Source organism: Ranitomeya variabilis, chromosome 1 (genome assembly GCF_051348905.1).
Source record: "Ranitomeya variabilis isolate aRanVar5 chromosome 1, aRanVar5.hap1, whole genome shotgun sequence".
Taxonomy (NCBI): domain Eukaryota; kingdom Metazoa; phylum Chordata; class Amphibia; order Anura; family Dendrobatidae; genus Ranitomeya; species Ranitomeya variabilis.
The window spans coordinates 697,145,362-697,166,367 of NC_135232.1; the positions used below are offsets into that span (position 1 = coordinate 697,145,362).

Sequence of the window (21,006 nt, forward strand, 5' to 3'; positions counted from 1 at the left end):
GTCGTTGGAGGAGCCGATAGGGGAGGAAGAATTGGGGGCGGCTTTAGCGGGCATAGCTGGGGGTAAGGCTCCGGGGGCAGACGGTATTCCAGCTGAGATTTATAAGATTTTGAAAGATACTCTGTTGGCCAATCTGGTAGGGGTGTGCAATGGTTCGCTGGAAAGAGGGGAGCTACCTTTGTCAATGAGAGAGGCTGTTGTGGTGGTTATCCCTAAAGCCGACAAGGACCCACAGCTACCGGAATCTTATAGACCAATCTCACAGCTGTCGGCCGACATAAAGATTTTGGCAAAGGCCTTGGCAAATAGGTTGACTAGGGTGATTGACAAACTGGTTCACCCTGATCAAACAGGCTTTATGCCCAACAAATCAACGGCACTCAACCTGAGACGGTTGTTTTTAAATTTGCAAATTCCTTCCGACAATGTCGGCAAACGGGTTGTGGTTTCCTTGGATGCCCACAAGGCTTTTGATTGCGTGGAGTGGAGCTACCTGTGGTCGGTACTGGAACAAATGGGGTTTGGACCTAAATTCATTTCATGGGTGCGGCTATTGTACTCCTCTCCAGTGGCCAAAATTAGAGTGAATAATGCTTTTTCTGAGACCTTTTCTTTGTCTAGGGGCACTAGACAGGGCTGTCCTTTGTCCCCACTGCTCTTCGCCTTGGCGGTGGAGCCCCTTGCTGCAAAAATTAGAGGATCCCGGGAGGTGAGAGGTTTCATATACGGGAATTTAGAAGAAAAAGTGGCGTTATACGCTGATGATATTTTGCTCTTCTTGGAGGACTCTGAGGGGACCCTGGTTGGGGCGGAGGCCATCATTGAGGAATTTGGGAGTTGTTCGGGCCTAAGAATTAATTGGGACAAATCCAATATGATGATTGATGGGGAATATGGAGACAGCGAGATGTTGGACTCTTCTACAAGGTTGCGGTCAGTTGATAAATTTAAATATCTGGGGATCCAGATTGCTCTCCCTTTGACTGGTTTTGAGGAGCTGAATTTGGCACCACTTTTGCGAAGGATACGCACTAAAGTCCAGGCGTGGAAAAAGCTACACTTATCGGTGATCGGTAGGGTAAACCTTATAAAGATGATTGTGATGCCGCAACTCCTTTACGTGCTACACAACTCTCCTGTATGGATATCAAGGAGCAGATTTCAGAGGATCAGATCCTTGTTTGGCGAGCTGATCTGGGGAGGGAAAAGCCCCAGATTTAAACAAGAAATTCTACAAAGGCCAAAGACGGAGGGGGGGTAGCACTACCTAATCCGTGGCTATACTTTTTGGCATCACAGTGTCAGCACCTTAGGGGATGGGGTGTGGATTCGGGTGGGGAGCGGATACCATGTAGCCTGAGGACGCTCATTGGGTCAAGGGTATTGAGTGATGGCCTGGAGGGTGGGCATTTTCGTGAAATGGGCTCTAAATTCTGCACTATTAGGCTTATTCACAACGTTTGGGACACAGTAAAGGTAATTAGGGGAGTGAGGGCTCTCGCTAGATTCTCACCTATTTGGAATAACTACTTCCTACCAGAGTTTAGACAGATGGCGGGATTTCATGTCTGGAGGGAGGCAGGCATATCTCTGATAAGTCAAATATTACATCAGGGTAGGATTAGGAACTTCGAGGCATTGCAGGAAGAATTTCTACTGCCAAACTCTGAGTTGTATCAGTATAGCTGCATTTCACATGCATATCAGGCACAGTGTAAGGGTACTGTCTCACAGTGGCACTTTGGTCGCTACGACGGCACGATCCGTGACGTTCCAGCGATATCCATACGATATTGCTGTGTCTGACACGCTACTACGATCAGTGACCCCGCTGAGAATCGTACGTCGTAGCAGATCGTTTGAAACTTTCTTTCGTCGTCAAGTGTCCCACTGTGGCGGCATGATCGTATCGTGTAACAAAGGTTGTATACGATGTGCGCACAGTAACCAACGGCTTCCACATCGCAAATACGTCATGAAATTATCGCTCCAGCGTCGTGCATTGCGAAGTGTGACCGCTGTCTACGACGCTGGAGCGATATTGGAGCGACGCTGGAGCGTCACGGTCGTAGCGACCAAAGTGCCACTGTGAGACGGTACCCTAAGAGAGGGCCTGTGGAGATTCAGGTTGATCTCATGCTGGATTTTATTCTTACGGGGGGAGGCACGAAGGGGGTGATCTCGGGTATATACAAATTTCTTCTATTCTCTTTCTTAGAGGGGCACCCTATTAGAGCCAGGGCGAAATGGGAGGCTGACGTGGGGGTGATTGACAACGATTGTTGGGACTCAATATTGGAGTATGTGCCCAAGATCTCGATGAGTGAGCCTGGGAGGTTGTCACAATTATTTGTTATCCATAGGGCTTACAGAACTCCGGACATGTTATTCAAAGCTGGTCTGAGACCTAATTCGGAATGCCCTAGGTGCTCACAATCCGAGGCGGGCATCCTCCATATGATGTGGCAATGCCCCAGGCTGTCCTCCTTTTGGATTGTGGTACTGAATAAGGTGGGATTGACATATAACTGCTCTATGCCACGGGACCCTTTGGTATGTGTTTTGGGCTACGTAGAGGAGATTGTAACTGATAATCTGTACAAAATGGTTATTGCTAGATTGCTGTTTATTGCGCGAAAGCTGATTGCCAAGTTCTGGATTAGGGAAGAGCCACCAACGAGAAGAGACTTTATGACGCAAGTGGATCACATTATCTCTCTGGAGAGGAGCATTTACCTTAAGAGAAACAAGATGGACCTTTTCAGTAGGTTGTGGAATCCGTGGCTCGAATCAACGTGATTTAAGTGACTCTGTTTCTGTTCCTGGGTTCTCTGCCCTCTCGAGGGCAATACCGACAAGTCATCTTCCTTTTCTTGTATAACTATGTACGATGTAGCAAACTGGGGTGGTTTTTGTCAGGTCTCTAAGGTTGGAGGGGAGGGGATGTGGGAGTTGGGTTTGGGGTTTAAAAATTTCTTAAAAAGTAAAATACATATGTGTACTGCTTACAGTAACGTAATTTCCATGTATTACCCTTACTGTTTAATAAAAATATCTGATTAAAAAAAAAAAGAGATTTGCTAACCCAAACTCAACAGCAGTTGGTCTCAGTCCAAACAGAGATGTGTGAAAGCAACCTAAGTTGGGAAAACTATTGTCCCCTCTTCAATACGTTCCCTTAAGTGGGTGACAACTGTATTTTATGCACCCACTTGGAGTAGGTCACGCATAGATGATCAGCCCTTGATGGAGCTGAACTAAAATTTACATTTAATGAGTCCAGGCAGTACGGGAACATGGTGTAAGGGTACTGTCACACATTGAAATTTCCATCGCTACGACGGTACGATTCGTGACGTTCTAGCGATATCGTTACGATATCGCTGTGTCTGACACGCTACTGCGATCAGACACCCTGCTGAGAATCGTACGTCGTAGCAGATCGTTTGGAACTTTCTTTCGTCGCTTGATCACCCGCTGACATCGCTGGATCGTTGTGTGTGACAGCGATCCAGCGATGTCTTCGCTTGTAACCAGGGTAAACATCGGGTAACTAAGCGCAGGGCCGCGCTTAGTAACCCGATGTTTACCCTGGTTACAAGCGTAAACGTAAAAAAACAAACCGTACATGCTCACCCGTCGGTGTCCTTCAGGTCCCTTGCCGTCTGCTTCCTGCTCTGAGTGCCGGCCGGAAAGTGAGAGCAGATCACAGCGGTGCTGCGCTCTGCTCTCACTGTACGGCTGCACTCAGAGCAGGAAGCAGACGGCAAGGGACCTGAAGGACACCGACGGGTGAGTATGTACTGTTTGTTTTTTTACATTTACGCTGGTAACCAGGGTAAACATCGGGTTACTAAGCGCGGCCCTGCGCTTAGTTACCCGATGTTTACCCTGGTTACCTGGGGACTTCGGCATCGCTCCAGCGCCGTGATTGCAACGTGTGACCGCAGTCTACGACGCTGGAGCGATGATTATACGACGCTGCGACGTCACGAATCGTGCCGTCGCAGCGATGAAAATTTCAATGTGTGACGGTACCCTAAGTATGGAAGAAACAGAGGACGTTTTTATTGAGTACCATGTATGCAGGTGGACTCATCTGACTATCATCAAACATGTTTTAATGAGATATTGTGCATACTTCTTTCCCATCTAATCTTCGGAATATCTTACCGTGCCCTGTAGAGATGCACAACATGCCTCTAAAGCAGGGGTGGGGAATCTTTTTTTTTTTTTTTTTTTCTTCTGCGAAGGGCCATTTGGATATTTATACCATCCTGCAGGGGCCGTACAAACTTCGCCCACAATGTACATCCTGAGTCTGGCACTGGTTTCAGGACATAATCTATCATTGCATTCCCTTCAGTGTTCAGTAGTGAACAGTGTGTGTGTGTGTGTGTGTGTGTGTGTGTGTGTGTGTGTGTGTGTGTGTGTGTGTGTGTGTGTGTGCTAACAGAGCAAGAAGAAATTAATGAGCTTGTGGCAATCAAAATACAGTTTCTTGCCCAAGAATGCGGTCCCTTAGAATCTGCTCCAGGACCTGATAAATGGCCCTGGGTCCTGAGGTTCCCCACCCATGCTTTAAAGGGTTGTCTCATGAACACAGTGCATGATCACATCTTTAGATATCATTTAAGTTGAGGTAAGAAACCTTGAGAAACATCAGGGTGAAAAAAGGCCAACCTTTACATAACAATCGGCAGAACCCAGCAGTTCCGGCGGAATCAGTCGACCATCTAATCTGTGTGTGGGCCTTTTCGAGTCACTGTAAGGTACGCTGCTGCTGGTGGTAGCTCTCATAGAGTACATGGGAGCACTCAACAAAGCATTTCTGCATATGGAACACTAGTGGGAGAAAGCTGTCAGCCAATCAGTTGTATAGATAACTATAGAGTTAAGGTACCGTTACACTAAACGACTTGCCAACGATCACGACCAGCGATACGACCTGGCCGTGATCGTTGGTAAGTCGTTGTGTGGTCGCTGGGGAGCTGTCACACAGACCCCGGGTAACCAGGGTAAACATCGGGTTACTAAGTGCAGGGCCGTGCTTAGTAACCCGATATTTACCCTGGTTACCATTGTAAAAAAAACCAGTACATACTCACATTCTGATGTCTGTCACGTCCCCCGCCAGCGTCCACCGGGTTAAAACTGCTTTCGGCAGGAGCGCTTGCTAATGCTGCGCTGCTGCCGAGAGCTTCCTGCACTGACTGTGTCAGCGCCGGCCGTAAAGCAGAGCACAGCGGTGACGTCACCGCTGTTACTGCCGGCCCTGACACATTCAGTGCAGGAAGCTCTCGGCAGCAGCGCAGCATTAGCAAGCGCTCCTGCCGAAAGCAGTTTTAACCCTGTGGACGCCGGGGGACGTGACAGACATCAGAATGTGAGTATGTAGTGGGGTTTTTTTTTAACTTTTACAATGGTAACCAGGGTAAATATAGGGTTACTAAGCGCGGCCCTGCACTTAGTAACCCAATGTTTACCCTGGTTACAAGTGAACACATTGCTGGATCGACGTCACACACGCCGATCCAGCGATGACAGCGGGTGATCAGCGACTAAATAAAGTTCTGGACTTCTAGCTCCGACCAGCGATATCACAGCAGGATCCTGATCGCTGCTGTGTGTCAAACACAACGAGATCGCTATCCAGAACGCTGCAACGTCACGGATCGCTGTCCTCGTTGGAAAGTTGCTCAGTGTGAAGGTACCTTTTATAGTGTGTGTGTGTGTGTGTGTGTGTGTGTGTGTGTGTGTGTGTGTGTGTGTGTGTTCTCAGTTGGGATGGGAGTACTAAGCCATCAATAGACCTCTTATCCACCATCTTATCTCCTGTGAGAAGGCAGGGTCGGACATACAGCGGCTTGTGAAAGTATTCACCCCCTCAGCATTGTTTTGCTAACTCACAACTTGGAATTTCACTGTTTTGTTTCTTTAGGGTTCGCATCCATTCACGTATTGAACATGCCTACAACTGTGAACATTTGGTTTTCTTTTTATTGTGAAGCAAACAACAAATAGGACAAAATGACTGAAAACTTCAGTGTACATAACTATTCACCCCCCTAAAGTGTCAGTACTTTGTAGAGCCTCCTTTTGTGGCAATTATAGCTGCAAGCCGCTTTGGATGAATCTCTATGAGCTTTCCACATCTTGCCACTCTGATTTTTGCCCATTCCTCAAGGCCAAACAGCTCTAGCTCCCTCAAGTCTGACCACATATTCTCAATTGGATTAAGGTCTGGGCTTTGATTAGGCCACTGTAAAACATGTACACATTGCTCCTTAAACAAACAACTCCTGTTGCTTTGGCAGTATGTTTTGGGTCATTGTCTTTTTGGAAGGTGAACCTCTGTCCCAGTCTCAAATTGTTGACCGACTGAAACAGATTTTGCTCAAGTATATCTGTATTTTGCACCATCCATCTTCCCTCTCGACTCAGACCTTTTTTCCTGTCCCTGGTGTCGAAAAACATCCCCACAGCATAATGCTGCCACCACCATGTTTCACTGTGGGGATGGTGTTCTTGGGGTGATGAGATGTGTTGGTTTGGTGCCAGACATAGCGTTTACCTTGGTGGCCAAAAAGTTCAATTTTGGTTTCATCTGAGCACATCACCTTCCTCCATACATTCGGGGAGTCTCCCACATGTATTTTGTCAAACTAAAAATCAGCCTTAGAATTTTTGTGTAAAAGTCAAGGTTTTTTTTTTTTTTGTCCATTCTTCCATAAAAGCAGCCTGCATGGAGTGTACAGCTTATTATGGTTATATGGACAGATAATCTGGTCTCTGCTTGGGAACTCTGCAGCTCCTTCAGCATTACCTTTTGGTCTCTGAGCTGCCTCACTGATTTATGCCGTCCTTGCCCGGGCTGAGAGTTTTGGGGGGTGGCCCTCTTTTGGCAGCTTTGTTGTGGTACCATGTTCTTTTCATTTGATGATAATGGACTTCATAGTGCTCTGGGGAATCATCAGAGATTGGGTTCTTTTTTTTGTATAACCCAACCCTGACTTGTACTTCTCAACAACTTTGTCCCTGACTTGCTTGGAGATTTCCTTGGTCTTCATGGTGTTTGGTTAGTGGAGCCTCTTGTTAATGGTGTTGCAGCCTCTGTGGCTTTTTCGAAATAGTTAAGTGTATATACTGACAGCCATGTGACACTTACCGTAGATTGCACACAGGGGGACGTCCTGTCACTAAGCATGGGACTGGTGAAGGGAATTGCTTCCCCCAGAAATGTTAAGGGGCTTCATAGCAAAAGGGGTGAATACTTATGCACATGACAATTTTAATTTATTTTATACAATAAATGTTATTTTTGCCTAGATTTTTCTCACTTCACCAACTTAGAGTATTTAGTGATGCATCACACACAAATCAGATTACAAAAATGTAAACACAGGTTGTAATGCAAAAAGCCAAGGGGTGAATGCTTTCACAAGCCACTGTAGGTAGTATGTGTGCCTCGGAGTTTGTTGCTGGGGATTGATTTTTTTTTACTTGTTTTCTATCTGTCTATAGAAGCTCTGATTTTCTGTCTGCTAAAAATAAAAACTATGCTGGATTGATCCAACCAACGAGCTCCTAAACTCCACATTAAAGGGAACCTGACATTAGAAAATTGCCTATTACGCTAATCCCAGGATCCTGCAGGCAATTACATGCGAATTATAATGATGATAGTTCAGCTACAATGTGTGTAGTTGTTTTCCTATACTTATCAAGTAAAGACATGCCTCTGTGAGTATAAAACCTTTCCCCCTCATCATCGGGGGCGGTATAGTGCACTGGCCTAGTCACCAAGTCCTTTGGCTTTGATCGTTCACTCCAGCCAGGTGTCGTCAGCCCCGATGTCTGTGAAATCCAGCGCAGATACTTGTATAATCTGGGCTCAGTACAGAGGCGCTCGGAGCCCGGATCGTGCAAGTGACTGCGCTGGATTTTAAAGACTTCACCTGGTTGGAGCGGTAAAATTGAAGGGGCGCTTCTTCAAACCATGATTCTGCCAGTATACTATATCACCCATGGCTCAGGGTAGAAGTTTTCCACTCATGAAGGCAAGTTTTTTACTTGATAATTATAGCAAAGCTACTACACAGGTAGCCTGGGATTCTGATGTCCATTTTATTGATACACATAATGTACAGAGCTGAGCTCTATGCGCTTTGTAGCTGAAAACTGCTGATCCATGGGTGTGCACTGTCGGTCACCCAACATTGTTCCTAGGGATCGGTCATCAGTATGAGACATCTGGAAATATAAACTACGGTATCTTTCTCTGGTACAAGTAAAGTGGAATTATCACCAGATTTCACTATATAAACTGCATACCTTATAAAATACATCTTAAACTTGATGAGGCTGTTAGAGTTGGGGGGCCAACATTTTTGAGGTTGAGACGCAAGTTTTGGTCTTCACAAAGTTTGTATCGTCAGTGTTTAGATCTTTTAGTCGGATGTTTCTATGGTTACTGAAGTACAATCAGCATTTCATAAGTTTGTTGTTACTTTTTGTTGACAAATACATCAAGTTTATGTAACGACTCCTCCATATTTCCAGTGTTGACCCTTGTTTCTCCAGGCTTCTGCCCTTCGCCCCGGTAGCTTCTGGGCTGGATGCTGACTGATTATCGCCCATTCTTGTCTCATCAGTGCTTGGAGCTTATCACAATTTCTGAGTGTTTATTTGTCCTCCTGTTTTTTGAGGATTGATCACAGGTTCTCAGTGGGATTGAGATCTGGGGAGTTTCCTGGCCATGGATGCAAAATGTTAATGTCTTGTTCACCGAGCCACTTGTGATCTCTTTTGCCTTGGGATGGTCTCCATCATGCTGGAAAAAGTATTGAGCTTCTGCCACATATCCTACTAATGTGGACAGACTACACCCTGCAGAAATATTTATTTGGCTTCTTTATTTTTTAAGTATATTTTGTATAGGTGATATTAGACTTTTTGAGGCTGTGTGAGCCACACAAAAAAAGGTCAGATCCTACTACAGACTGACTATGGGCACCTTCCTGCCACATAGACTCCTGTACCTACCAGGACTCTACTTGCAGCCATGTAATCAGGGTCAGAGGGTGAAATTCTTGTCCTGGCTTGTCAGGGGAACAGCTGTTTTCTGTGGATGCTCTGTGGTTCAGCAGAGGTTTATGTCCTGATATATTCCTAGCCGCAGTCCTAGCCTGCAGATTAAGAGCTCATCGCTGCAGCGAGATTCCAGGCACGCGCACACTGACTCCGCATTACTGCATTGGCTCAGCGGCAAAGAGGCTGCTGCAGTTGTATATCGGTGGGTGGTTTGTGGCTTTTAATTTATCTGATTTAAGCAGGAAGATAAGTTCAGGGAGTTTACTAAATCTAATCTATATTACCATCGAGGGAAAACCTCTATTAAACTGACACATGAAAAAGGAACGGGTGTTGCTGATCCCATATGTTTCTAAATACCACAAAATGAACAGATGAAAAATGATCAAGCGGTCACGTTGCATGTCACTATGAATTGTACTTTAGGCTTTTCTGTGTTTGCTTCATTTCCCTACAAGCCCAACTCTACAGAACAAGGGTTTCCTGTTTGGAAATGATGAGGTTTTTGCTGTTGCAACGTCCTCCAGGACCATAAAGTTCAAGGGTTTTTCTATGATCCTGGTGGAAAGGCTTCAGAAAACCCCTTTCCAGAGTCAGTTTGTTCAAAAAATAGCCACAAACCTGTGGTTTACTCGCTTTTTAGCGCTATCCCAGTGTCTGTAGCGCTGACCTCACGTGACGGTCCTGCAGCCATTCAACGAGCTCAGTAGATCTGCCAAAGCAGACAAGATGAGTTGACACGCAGACAAGATGAACTCCCTGATTGACTGCAGCTCACGTGACCTGACGCCACTGCTGCACACAATAACAGGCAATAGTGCAGAGTGTGAAAAAGGCACAGTTTGGAGGAGAGGTTTTGTGAAAGTGGAAAATCACTTTAAAAGTCAACTGAGCACTGCTGTGATTTGGACACGTCACTAGTTTAGATGAGGGCACACCTATCATCTGAAACGCTGTTATTGCCAAAGTTGACTACACTATTGCTTTGCATCTTAAAGGAGTTATACAGCCATTTGAAATATTATATAACAAAAGGAGTAATATGCATCTGACCAGCCCCTCTGTTCACCTGGTTCCTAACAATGACATTGTTGTTATCACATATGATCGCTGTAGCCTATCCCTGGCCGTAGTGGTGGCGACTCATCACCATCCAATGATTGACTGGAAGGATCACCGATCAGCATGTCTTATCAGCTCTGGAGTTTTCGGTAAATGAAGAACAATGGGAGGCAGTAAACTATGTGTACATGATGTGGTCGATGATCAGTAACTTATCAACCGGTGTCCATTTTGGTGAAGTTGGAGTCTGAATAAAATGGACCGACTTTGACTCCAAAAATATATAATAAATTGGGTTCAGTAGTACAAATCAGGACATGCTGTAAATGTTTTCATAATTTGGAAAGTTATGAAATGTCCTATAAATGATTGTTCTGTTCTGGATCTAAGGATCTCTGCTTTTAGTTGAGATGAATCTGTACTGCACTTTATGTACATGCTCAGTAGTGGCCAGTGCTGTGAAGTCGGAAGTCAGGAAAATTGAGGAGTCTGAGTCTGTGGTTTGGCTTACTGACTCCACAGCCCTTGTTGGAACCATGAAGCTTAACCATTTTAGCCCTTAAAGATTGCAAGAACAGTGCTTTGAAATGCCTCATCGGAAAAGCGCTTTGACTGCCAATGGACACTGCCTCTTCATTCATTCATTGACTATAGGACAGGCTGAGCAAAGTATTCCGCCTTCGATCCATTCCAATAGGACATTTCAGAGCCCTGTTCTTTTGGGTCCTAGCAGTCCTGGTGAAAACTTGAAATTATCGGAATAACCCTTTTAACCCCTTAATGACCGGTGCATTTTTCGGTTTGTGTTTTTCGCTCCCCTCCTTCCCAGAGCCATAACTTTTTTATTTTTCCGTCAATATGGCCATGTGAGGGCTTATTTTTGGCGGGACAAATTGTACTTTTGAACGACACCATTGGTTTTACCATGTCGTGTACAAGAAAACGGGACAAAAAATTCCAAGTGCGGTGAATGTGCAAGAAAAAAGTTAAATCCCAAACTTGTTTTTTGTTTGGCTTTTTTGCTAGGTTCACTAAATGCTAAACCTGACCTGCCATTTTTATTCTCCAGGTCATTACAAGTTCATAGATAAAAAAGAACCTGGACACGTTTGGTGTCTTTAAGTAGTGAAAAAAAGTTCCAAACCTTGCTAATAAAAAAAAAAAAAAAATTGCACAATTTTCTGTTATCCGTAGCGTCTCCATTTTTTGTGATTTGGGGTTGGGTGAGGGCTTATTTTTTTTGCATGCTGAGCTGGCGTTTTTTGATCGCCCGTTATTGCATTTTAATGCAATGTTGCGGTGACCAAAAAAAAACGTAATTCTGGCGTTCTGACTTTTTCTCTCTCTACGCTGTTTAGCGATCAGGTTACCCCTTTTTTTTTATTGATCGAGCGATTCCAAATGCGCCGATACCAAATATGTGTAGGTTCGATTTCTTTTTTTAATTGTTTTTGTTTTGAATGGGGCAAAAGGGGGTGATTTAAACTTTTTTATTTATTTATTTTTCCTATTTTAAAAACCCTTTTTTTACATTTTGGCATGCTTCAATAGCCTCCCGTGGGAGGCTAGAAGCTGCCATAACTCGATTGCCTCTGCTGCATAGAGGCGATCCTCAGATCGCTCCTATGTAGCAGAAATACTGCATTGCTATGAACGCCGACCACAGGGTGGCACTCACAGCAGTCCGGATGGCTGGAAGCACTTGTTAAATGCCGCTGTCAGAGCTTGACAGCACATTTAGCTAGTTAATAGGCGCGGGTGGATTGCGATGCGGGTTCTGCCATCAGACGTACTATTCCGTCCGATGGTTAAAATTGAGATAGTACTATGACAAATTTTGATTCACATGTTGTTGAAAACTATCCTTCTCTCTTTCAGTTTAGATAATAAACGAAGGATTATCGGAGAATGGATATGGGTAATCAACATGCTTCAATCACAGCTCTTCAGGAGATCCAGCGGAAAGTCAAAGATCTCGAGCAGAATGTGGCTAGCTTCAGCGGCTTACAGAGTGACCCTGAGTACAAGAAGTTAGAGAAAACTCTGACCAAACAGCTCTTTGAGATTGAATCTATAGATACAGAAGGAAAGGGGAACATTCAGCAGGCCCGGCGGAGAGCAATTGAGGAGGTGGAAAGGCTTCTGAAAGAACTGGAGAAGACTGCAAACCATCCTTGTCGACTGGAAATCGAGCAGATTTTCAAGGAGGTTCAGAACCTGGTAGGTCAGCAAATAGGGCCTTTGTATGGAGGGAGAGGATGTATCACAGAGGAGTTCGAAGAAGGCATTCAGAACATTCTTATGAGACTTACACAAGTCAAGACCGAGGGAAAAGCCTCCTTAAGAAAAGCAAGATATCGCACTTTAACTAAAGTTCTTGCAATTCAAGACATACTGGAAAACTGCTTGAAGCAGCAGGTGCTGGCCCTTCCCCTCTCCACCGATGCTCATCCAACCATTTCTAAGATTAACTCCATTATGTGTGAAGTCAACAAGGCCCGCGCCAGCCTGATTGCTCTTCTCGCTGGCGTAAATGAATGTGAAACTTACAGACACTTATCTTGCGTCCTCTCCGGGTTCATAGCAGAACTGGACGCTTTAGATGTTTCCGGACACGTAGAAGTGAGGACATACAGGAAAGAAGTAGTTGAAGAAATCAACAGCTTATTTAAATATCTAGACATCGAAGAGGAAGCCCACTTCACCAGTGCTTATGACCTGGCCAAAAACCAATCCATAGTCCAAATCGAAATGATCCGCCAACGACTGGCCGACATAAAAGCCAGTCTGTTGGAAAGACAAAACGTGTCTGAAATTCACTTAGGGACCAAATCTGAACTCCAGAGTCTTATAGCCCAGTTGGACGAAGTAAGTGTAGAGAAGAATCCTTGCATACGAGAAGCGAGAAGGAGAGCAGTGGTGGAGGTCCAGACTGTCATCACATACACTGACCTCAAGGAGGCTATTGAAAGGAGACACAACATCGGTGATCAAGTCAATCCAGAACATCCTTCTCATATCGCTGTGTGGAGAGTTCTCGGGAGCCTGTCCGAGCTTCAGAGAGAGGTCCTGTCCTTTGACGGCAGAAGGGCAGATAGAAATTACATGAGGTTAGAAGAGCTCCTCACCAAGCAGCTTCTCTCTCTAGATGCCATTGATTCACAAGGCGACGAGCGGTCTAAAATGGCAAGGAAACAAGCAGTAAAGTTTGCCAATAATATCCTGAGTTATTTGGACATGAAAACAGATGAATGGGAATATTAGGATTTGGTTTACCTAAACTTGCACAAAATTAATGATTGTAGGAATAATGTGGAGTTGAGTTTTTACGATTTCGTACACCAAAGCCTGGTTTAAAACCGGGTTTTTTTGTTTTGTTTTTTCCTGTCTTTATGAATATTCTTCCAAAGAATCATTCCTACACATACAAGATTGAGAAGCTCAATGATGACATATCTAAAGCTAGTGACTTAGAAGCCTATGTACCGGCTCTTGGTTTGGGGCGTTGTAATTATTGGGTTCTAGCCAATAAGCCATCAGTTTATGAAAGTTTAGTGTTGCCTGATATTGGATCAGTTGCTGTAGTTTGCGGCATGTATTTTTTTTTTGTTTGCTTGCACTTTAAGGATTAAATGTTTGTCATGTCCAGTTCTATTATTTGGTAGTTGATTGAAGTGAAAAGACATGCGTCTCATTTGAAAGAGGTTATCTGCTTTGGAAATCCATTGTTTATTAAAGTAGAAAAAATATATATATTAAAAATATATATATATATATATATATATATATATATATATACCTGCGCTATGATATGCATACACAAAAAACCATTACTATTACCTATCAAAAGGGAGGGAGCAATGCTGAAAGCAGTAAGATGATCCGTATATAAGTCCACCTGGGCTTTCAAACTCTAAGAACAAGAATAACATAAAATGGTAAGCAAGAACTATTGCGGCAGCTATATTTATAAAATTAAAAAATAAGGTTGCGGAACTACATTAAAGATTGCACGCAATAGTGACCAAAAAAGATAAGAACGTGTTACATACTATTTGACGTGCAGACACCTGAAGCTGAAGAAAGTCAGTAGCGAAGACAGGGTGCTCTTATCAGATGTTGCGATAAATAAATTACTTAACTTTCCGGTGATCAGCGATGTAACGAGATGGTAATCCCTCGGCGTGCTGTCCCGGCCGGTGACAGCCGCCCGTGCAGGGGGAAGCAGGTATGAAGTGAGCGCTCAGTAACGTTGCAGCTGACAGGACCTTCGGAGTATTCAGGTCACGTGGTGCCCTTGTTTGAAGGTACTGAGCACGATATATATATATATATATATATATATATATATATATATATATATATATATATATATATATATATATATATATATATATATATATATATATATATATATATCGTGCTCAGTACCTTCAAACAAGGGCACCACGTGACCTGAATACTCCGAAGGTCCTGTCAGCTGCAACGTTACTGAGCGCTCACTTCATACCTGCTTCCCCCTGCACGGGCGGCTGTCACCGGCCGGGACAGCACGCCGAGGGATTACCATCTCGTTACATCGCTGATCACCGGAAAGTTAAGTAATTTATTTATCGCAACATCTGATAAGAGCACCCTGTCTTCGCTACTGACTTTCTTCAGCTTCAGGTGTCTGCACGTCAAATAGTATGTAACACATTCTTATCTTTTTTGGTCACTATTGCGTGCAATCTTTAATGTAGTTCCGCAACCTTATTTTTTAATTTTATAAATATAGCTGTCGCAATAGTTCTTGCTTACCATTTTATGTTATTCTTGTTCTTAGACTTTGAAAGCCCAGGTGGACTTATATACGGATGATCTTATTCCTTTCAGCATTGCTCCCTCCCTTTTGATAGGTAATAGTAATGGTTTTTTGTGTATGCATATCATAGCGCAGGTATATATATATATATATATATATTTTTAATATATATATTTTTTCTGTATTCATTAGATCATCTCTTCGCCCTTTGTGGTTTTAGGGGCTATACCAGCTGCTTTTTTATGCTTTTCTTTTTCATTAGCGCCGCTACACCACCCGTTTATTTATTGTTTATTAAAGTAGCCTGAATCAGTGATCAGCTGTGATCTTGACAGCAAGTGTTAAATTCCTAGACAGTGCCTCCGGAGGGGAAATAAAGCATTACATTCTTCTGCTATTTATTATTCTTTTATATATTTACATATTCATTAATTTTATGTACAACATTAAAGGGATCCTGACTGCTAATTCACGCTGTCTGAATAATGGACAGCATAATTCAGTCTGGCTCCATCATTTCATCCAGCTATTTTTTACTCTGCAGTGTTTTAGAGAAAGCCGAGCCACCACCAGGCCAATCAATTGACTAGTCCAAGAAATTGCAGTCAAGTTAAATGAGAATAGCATCCAGGTGAAGAAATTCAAAGATTCTTTATTCCGCCATAGATACAACGCTTCGACCTGTAGCAGGTATTTATCAAGACCTGAATAAAGCTTCCTTGAATTTCTTCACCTGGACTGGACGCTGTTCTCATTTACATTGACTGCTGTTACTTTTCCAAGTGGGTTCCTTGGATCAAGAGCAGGTGTCCATACTTAGTGAGTGCTGTCAGCTTTTCCTTTTATATGCTTAGTCCAAGAAATGAATCACCGGTGGCTTCTCCGTGCCCCACTTCCCATGAGTGACAGTTCTCGTCCTACCTGTGTGTCTAGGAATCTGTCAGGTTCACTTTAAATTGGTCGTCCAGGGAATAATTGTTATTGATTCATTACAATGTTACTACTTTTCTCCTGCCCTGCAGCCTCTGGCTCTCTGTGAAACCATATTGTGGCCCCATTCAAGTGAGTAGGACCAGCTGGGAGCTCTGCTGTGTAGGGAAAAATTGGAAGGATTGCATTGCTATACCAGCACTGAGGCTGCTCCATTCTCGGGCTCAGTGGGGGGTCATTTAGGTTAGGCCCCTATTAGATGGCATATTATAGTGATATCACAAAACTCCTTAAAGGGTTATTCCCGTCTTCATAAATGGGTACTGTTGGTTAGTGTTTGTAAATGCAAGCAATTAACTGATTTATTAAAATGCTCAGCGGTTCAGAAGATATTAAAAGTTTTTGTTTGTTTTTATCCCGTTGCCTTGGAGACCGACCACTGTTGCTACATAGCACAGTATCCAAAGTGCTTACAAGCTCCCTTCTATTGAGCTTGTAATATCTGTTTTGAAGCTGACCAGGAGTGCACTGTTACCTCCTAATACTGCTGGGCAGTTTCAGCGACATGTTTATAAGCTAGACAGCAGCAGTAGTCGGTCTCCTAGGCAACGCCCTGCAAACAAAAGAAAAGTGTTAATCTCTCCAGAACAGCTGCATATTTTAAATAAGTAGTAATTTGCTTTTAATAACAAATGCTATCCAATAATATCTTTTTAGGAAAATGGAAATAACCCTTTAAAGCATACTTTAATCATATTTCACTATGTCATTCCTCGCCCTCCTTATCAGGGCTCTTTTTCCACTTCCGCACTGCAAGGATAGGGGGGCCCAATCCATCATTATATGGGGACAACTTAAAAGAAAAAAAAGCAGATCTGCTTTTTCTTCTAGAAACGTCGGGGTCATTCCATGTAAAGTGAACCAATGATTTTTACCAATGTATTTTTAATTCTTTTGAGATTTTGTTATTTGGTAATAGTGTGTCAGAGAATGCAAAATGTGAAGAAAAAAAATTCTATGTATGTTTTTTAATTGATTTTCACAGTTCGGAAAAAGTGCAAATTTCGGTGTTGCCTACCTTTTACATTTCTCCTCATAACTCAGGCTAGAAAAAAGATAGAGAAACAAAATAAACATTATTCTACTCAGAACTGTACAGGCTTTCACCAGATATGTCACAAGAGTATCTTTGTTAATATTTTACCTATGCAAACGCAACATTTTAAAACGCATTTCTGAAAAAAGTTTAATTTAAAAATGTCAAAAACTGCACATGTGCCTGCTATGCTCCTAGCCACATCTGTCCCAAAATACAAGTTGGGATCGTAATGGGATCATACTTAAAAAAATAAAACAATTACCGTGTCAATTCGAAAATCTTGAATTCAGATCTGTTCAGCCTGTGGTCTAACAGTGTGGAGTCCATATTTCCCAAATAATCCATGATTTTTAGATATTACTGTATTATTATGTTACAGCTTAGAAGCAGGAGAGGAGAGGAGAAAGCTTTGTTAGGGCTCAACCTGAGAATGAGCAGGGGTAGACAGTGAATGCAGAGCAGATGGCCGGCCAGCACTCGAGCCTCCAGAGGCCACATTCACACCAAATCTTAACACCCAGGCAACTTTTCACATAGAGGGAGAAAAATATTCTTAACATTCAGTTCATGTAGTGAAACAGAAATACAAACAAGGAGTTTTTTCATTCAGTAAAGACCTTGAAGTCCATGAAGTGGGAGAAGGCGGCACAAGATTGGCAGTGGATGACATAACTGGCTATGTGACCTGTGAATATGATTGGCGCTGGTGGCGGCTACTGGACTCTCCAAAGATTGTGAAAATGAAGAAGTAGAAGTGATTTTTCTGCACCTTTCGGTCCATTTCCATCCTTTGTGTATCCAAGAAAACCAGACATTTTAAAAGTTAACAAAAATGAGATATTAGCTCAGGTGGAGTGGAACACCATGACAGGCCGCACATACTCTGACACAAAAGAAAATGGCCATTGCTAGTAAGCGCTTATGGGCCAGATTACATTTCACCCACTAGAAGGGACACATTGATATAAGGCCAGTTTAAAAACCTACTATTGTTTGATTAGTTCCTATTTTATAGAACGAGGATTTAACTACTGTACTATTCTTTTAAACACTTCATAAATGACATATTTAGTGATATAATAGAAAAAAAATTGTTATATGTAGAAATAGGTGGTAAAAATATTGTTTCTTTTAATCTTGTTTTTAACATATAATTAGGATGAGACTGTATTTACAAAATCACACTTGAGGATATGATCACTTTTTTTCTTTTGGCTTGTTCAATGCATTCAGGTTGAAAATGGTGAGCAAGTTGTGTTATGATGATTAAGATGTAATTATTCTGGCACTTCGGTATTTGTTTTTTTGTGTTTCTTGTTGCATATAAATGATGAATTCAATAAGTTGTAATTTGAAAAGAAAAAAAGAAACTCACACATGCATAAAATGAAATGATTCAAGACTTAAATAAAAAAAAAAAAAAATTTGATAGGTCCCAAGTTGAATCCCTGTACAAATATAACCTAGAACACAAGTAACACACATGCATTTTTTCACAATTGCGCATCAAAATTTAGAATTTGATTTCTCCAAAACAAAATATAAAGAAACAGTCTTGTGACTTATCAAATGAAAGCCGGTACCATTCTGAGAAAAATGATGCCTCTCCCACCTCTTTATCTTAATTCTAGCCCGAGATATGATAATATGTAAAGCCATACCAGGCCAAAATCTGCGCTTTTTCAAATCTTTAGAAGTCTGTAAAAAATTAACTGATGAAGAAAAAAATTCAAAACTTGTAATTAACCAAAGTTGTACTTCATAAAAAAATAAATAAATAAAAAAAATATATAAAGACGTCAGGTAAAAAAAATATTCATATTTGGATCACTTGATATGGAATGACCCGTCACCATTTTGCAGGACAACCCTTTTAAATTTGTTGGGACTTCATTTCACCCCTAGTCTAGTTAAATTACAGTTGTTTTCCTAGTTATATATCCGGTTAAGAGAAATCCTCTACAGTCACCAGCAAATACAGTGGAAACATATCAAAATACAAGTGGCAACTGATTTAATAGGTAGGAGTTACTCGTACCTATTGATACTGCATGACGCGTGTCCGTGTTTCTTTACTGCGCAAATAATCGGTAAAGGCGATTTTTATTTTTTGATTCGCCATCGAGGACCGTTCATCAGAGGGTCCTTTTTCTGACTTGCTATTGTAACGCATGTTACGCCGTGCTGTAATCCGGGGAAGAGCCGAACATTGAAAACTGCAACACAGGTGAAAAGTGTCCTCTCTCATTACAGCTGCTGACTTATTGTATGGCCTCCAGCATTAATGTGCAAACCTGTCTATTAATGATTGTAATTTTTTGTTTTTTTAATTACTGCTAATATGGAACCAGCAGCTGTACTGGCATATCTGTCATTAAAAGAAGTGTTGCTTTCATGCGTGTCCTTTTTGAGTTTTCTTGTTTATACAGGTATAGTAAAGTTCAGGTGTTTTTGCTCATCCTGCGGCAGTGGCACGATGTGTTTTCCATCTTCATCAATGATATCCAATTAGCTGCAATGCAACTATTGTGTTTTCTAGGACAGTCGGTTCTGGTTGAGTAAGTACAGATACAGTCACTGAGAAGACTTGCGTAGTTGTGGCTGTGTATTGCTGATTATAAAGGGCAGAAAGTTGGGATCATCATAAAATAAATTTCTCCTTCCCCTCATTGGGGGATACAGGACTGCGGGTGAATGCTGTTGCCACTAAGAGGCTGATACGAACTTAATACAAAGAAAGTTAGCTAATCCTTTGCAGTATACACCCTCCTGCTGGCTCCTGGAGAACCAGTTCTTGCTTAGTGTCCGTAGGAGGCACACGAGTCTGCTATTCAGACAAAAAAAAAACCTTTTTTATTTTAATTCTTAAGAATTGTTACCTGGACAAAGGGGTGACGGATCCTTTCAAGGCTCCGATCTCCCCAAACCAACAACAGGCGAGCACGTGAAGTGTCGCCTCCACGTATCCTCTCCTGCGACGTGGGATGCCATGCCTGGGCTGATTTTTAGGGGCGATGGGTCTCTTAAAGGATACCGATCTCCCCGCACCATCAACAGAAGAACAGATGGAGTGTTGCCTCCATGTACCCTCTTCTGCAGCTAGGCCTAATGCCGGACAACCAGCCCTGTCCACCAGGATTGAACCCCTTGGATGCACAGAGGCACCCTCCGTTTTGGCGTCCGTGCAGCCCCCACTGCTCCACCACTGTCTAGCGGATGAAGCAAGGAGGTGGACGGTTCCTCTCCATCTCCCTATGAAAGGGAGAGTGGATTGAGGGTTTTTAACCATATCCCTGCACCGTCCAAAAAATCACCAGCAACAGCAGCACAACGGAGGTACCTGCAGTACAGCGAAGGTACCTGCAGCATCATCCGAAGGACATCTCCAGCCTCTCTGGGTAAGCGATGAGAAGGGGGGGCTCTGAGCAGTCCGGGCACAGGCAGCAGACTTTTCCTGGCGGAAGAGGCGTTTTTCCGGCCTGGGCATAAATTTAGTCCCCGGCTTTGGCCTTGTACAGGCCGAAGCTCCGCCCCGCTATGACGCGTTTTGGCGGCCCCACACACTTTTTCGGTGCTTCTCGTTCTGAATGAGGCGCCCATGAAATCTCGTCGGCCATCTTCCTACACTGTCACAAGCTGACATGGCCTCCGGATGTTCAGGAAGCCTGCTTGCCTGGATAGCGGCGCGGAGTGTGATTCTCGTGGCTGGGACACAGGACCTGGGTAAGGAGCGCTGCCATTAGCTCTCCCTTTCAGTATCCTATCCTCTGTGGGAACACTGATTAATGGGGCACATAGGAGTACATCACTTCCTAGCCTCAGGCACCTAAAAAGTCCCATAAGACTCTTAGTCTTTTTCGCTTCATGTAACTCCTGCCAGTCTGTGTTTCCAAAAGCTGAGTTCACTGATCCGCAAAGAATGTGACCCCAAATGTGCATAGGAGCCCCCCCGCTGGCACTGAGCCCAGTGTCCTTAGTCCCCCTGAGTGGGTCTAGTCTCTGTTGCAATCTATGACTT

General features: G+C 43.1%; 1 protein-coding gene across 1 annotated transcript in view; it reads left to right on the forward strand.

Annotated features, from left to right (window-relative positions):
* BAG5 (BAG cochaperone 5) overlaps window positions 1–19,381 on the forward strand; it is a 49,436-nt gene extending 30,055 nt beyond the window's left edge. The window contains exons 2-3 of the mRNA XM_077266844.1: window positions 12,034–13,892; window positions 15,260–19,381. Of these exons, the coding sequence (XP_077122959.1) occupies window positions 12,064–13,419 (1,356 nt within the window). The 5' untranslated portion in view covers window positions 12,034–12,063 and the 3' untranslated portion in view covers window positions 13,420–13,892; window positions 15,260–19,381. The remainder of the gene's footprint in view (window positions 1–12,033; window positions 13,893–15,259) is intronic.
* Window positions 19,382–21,006: the final 1,625 nt, after the last annotated feature.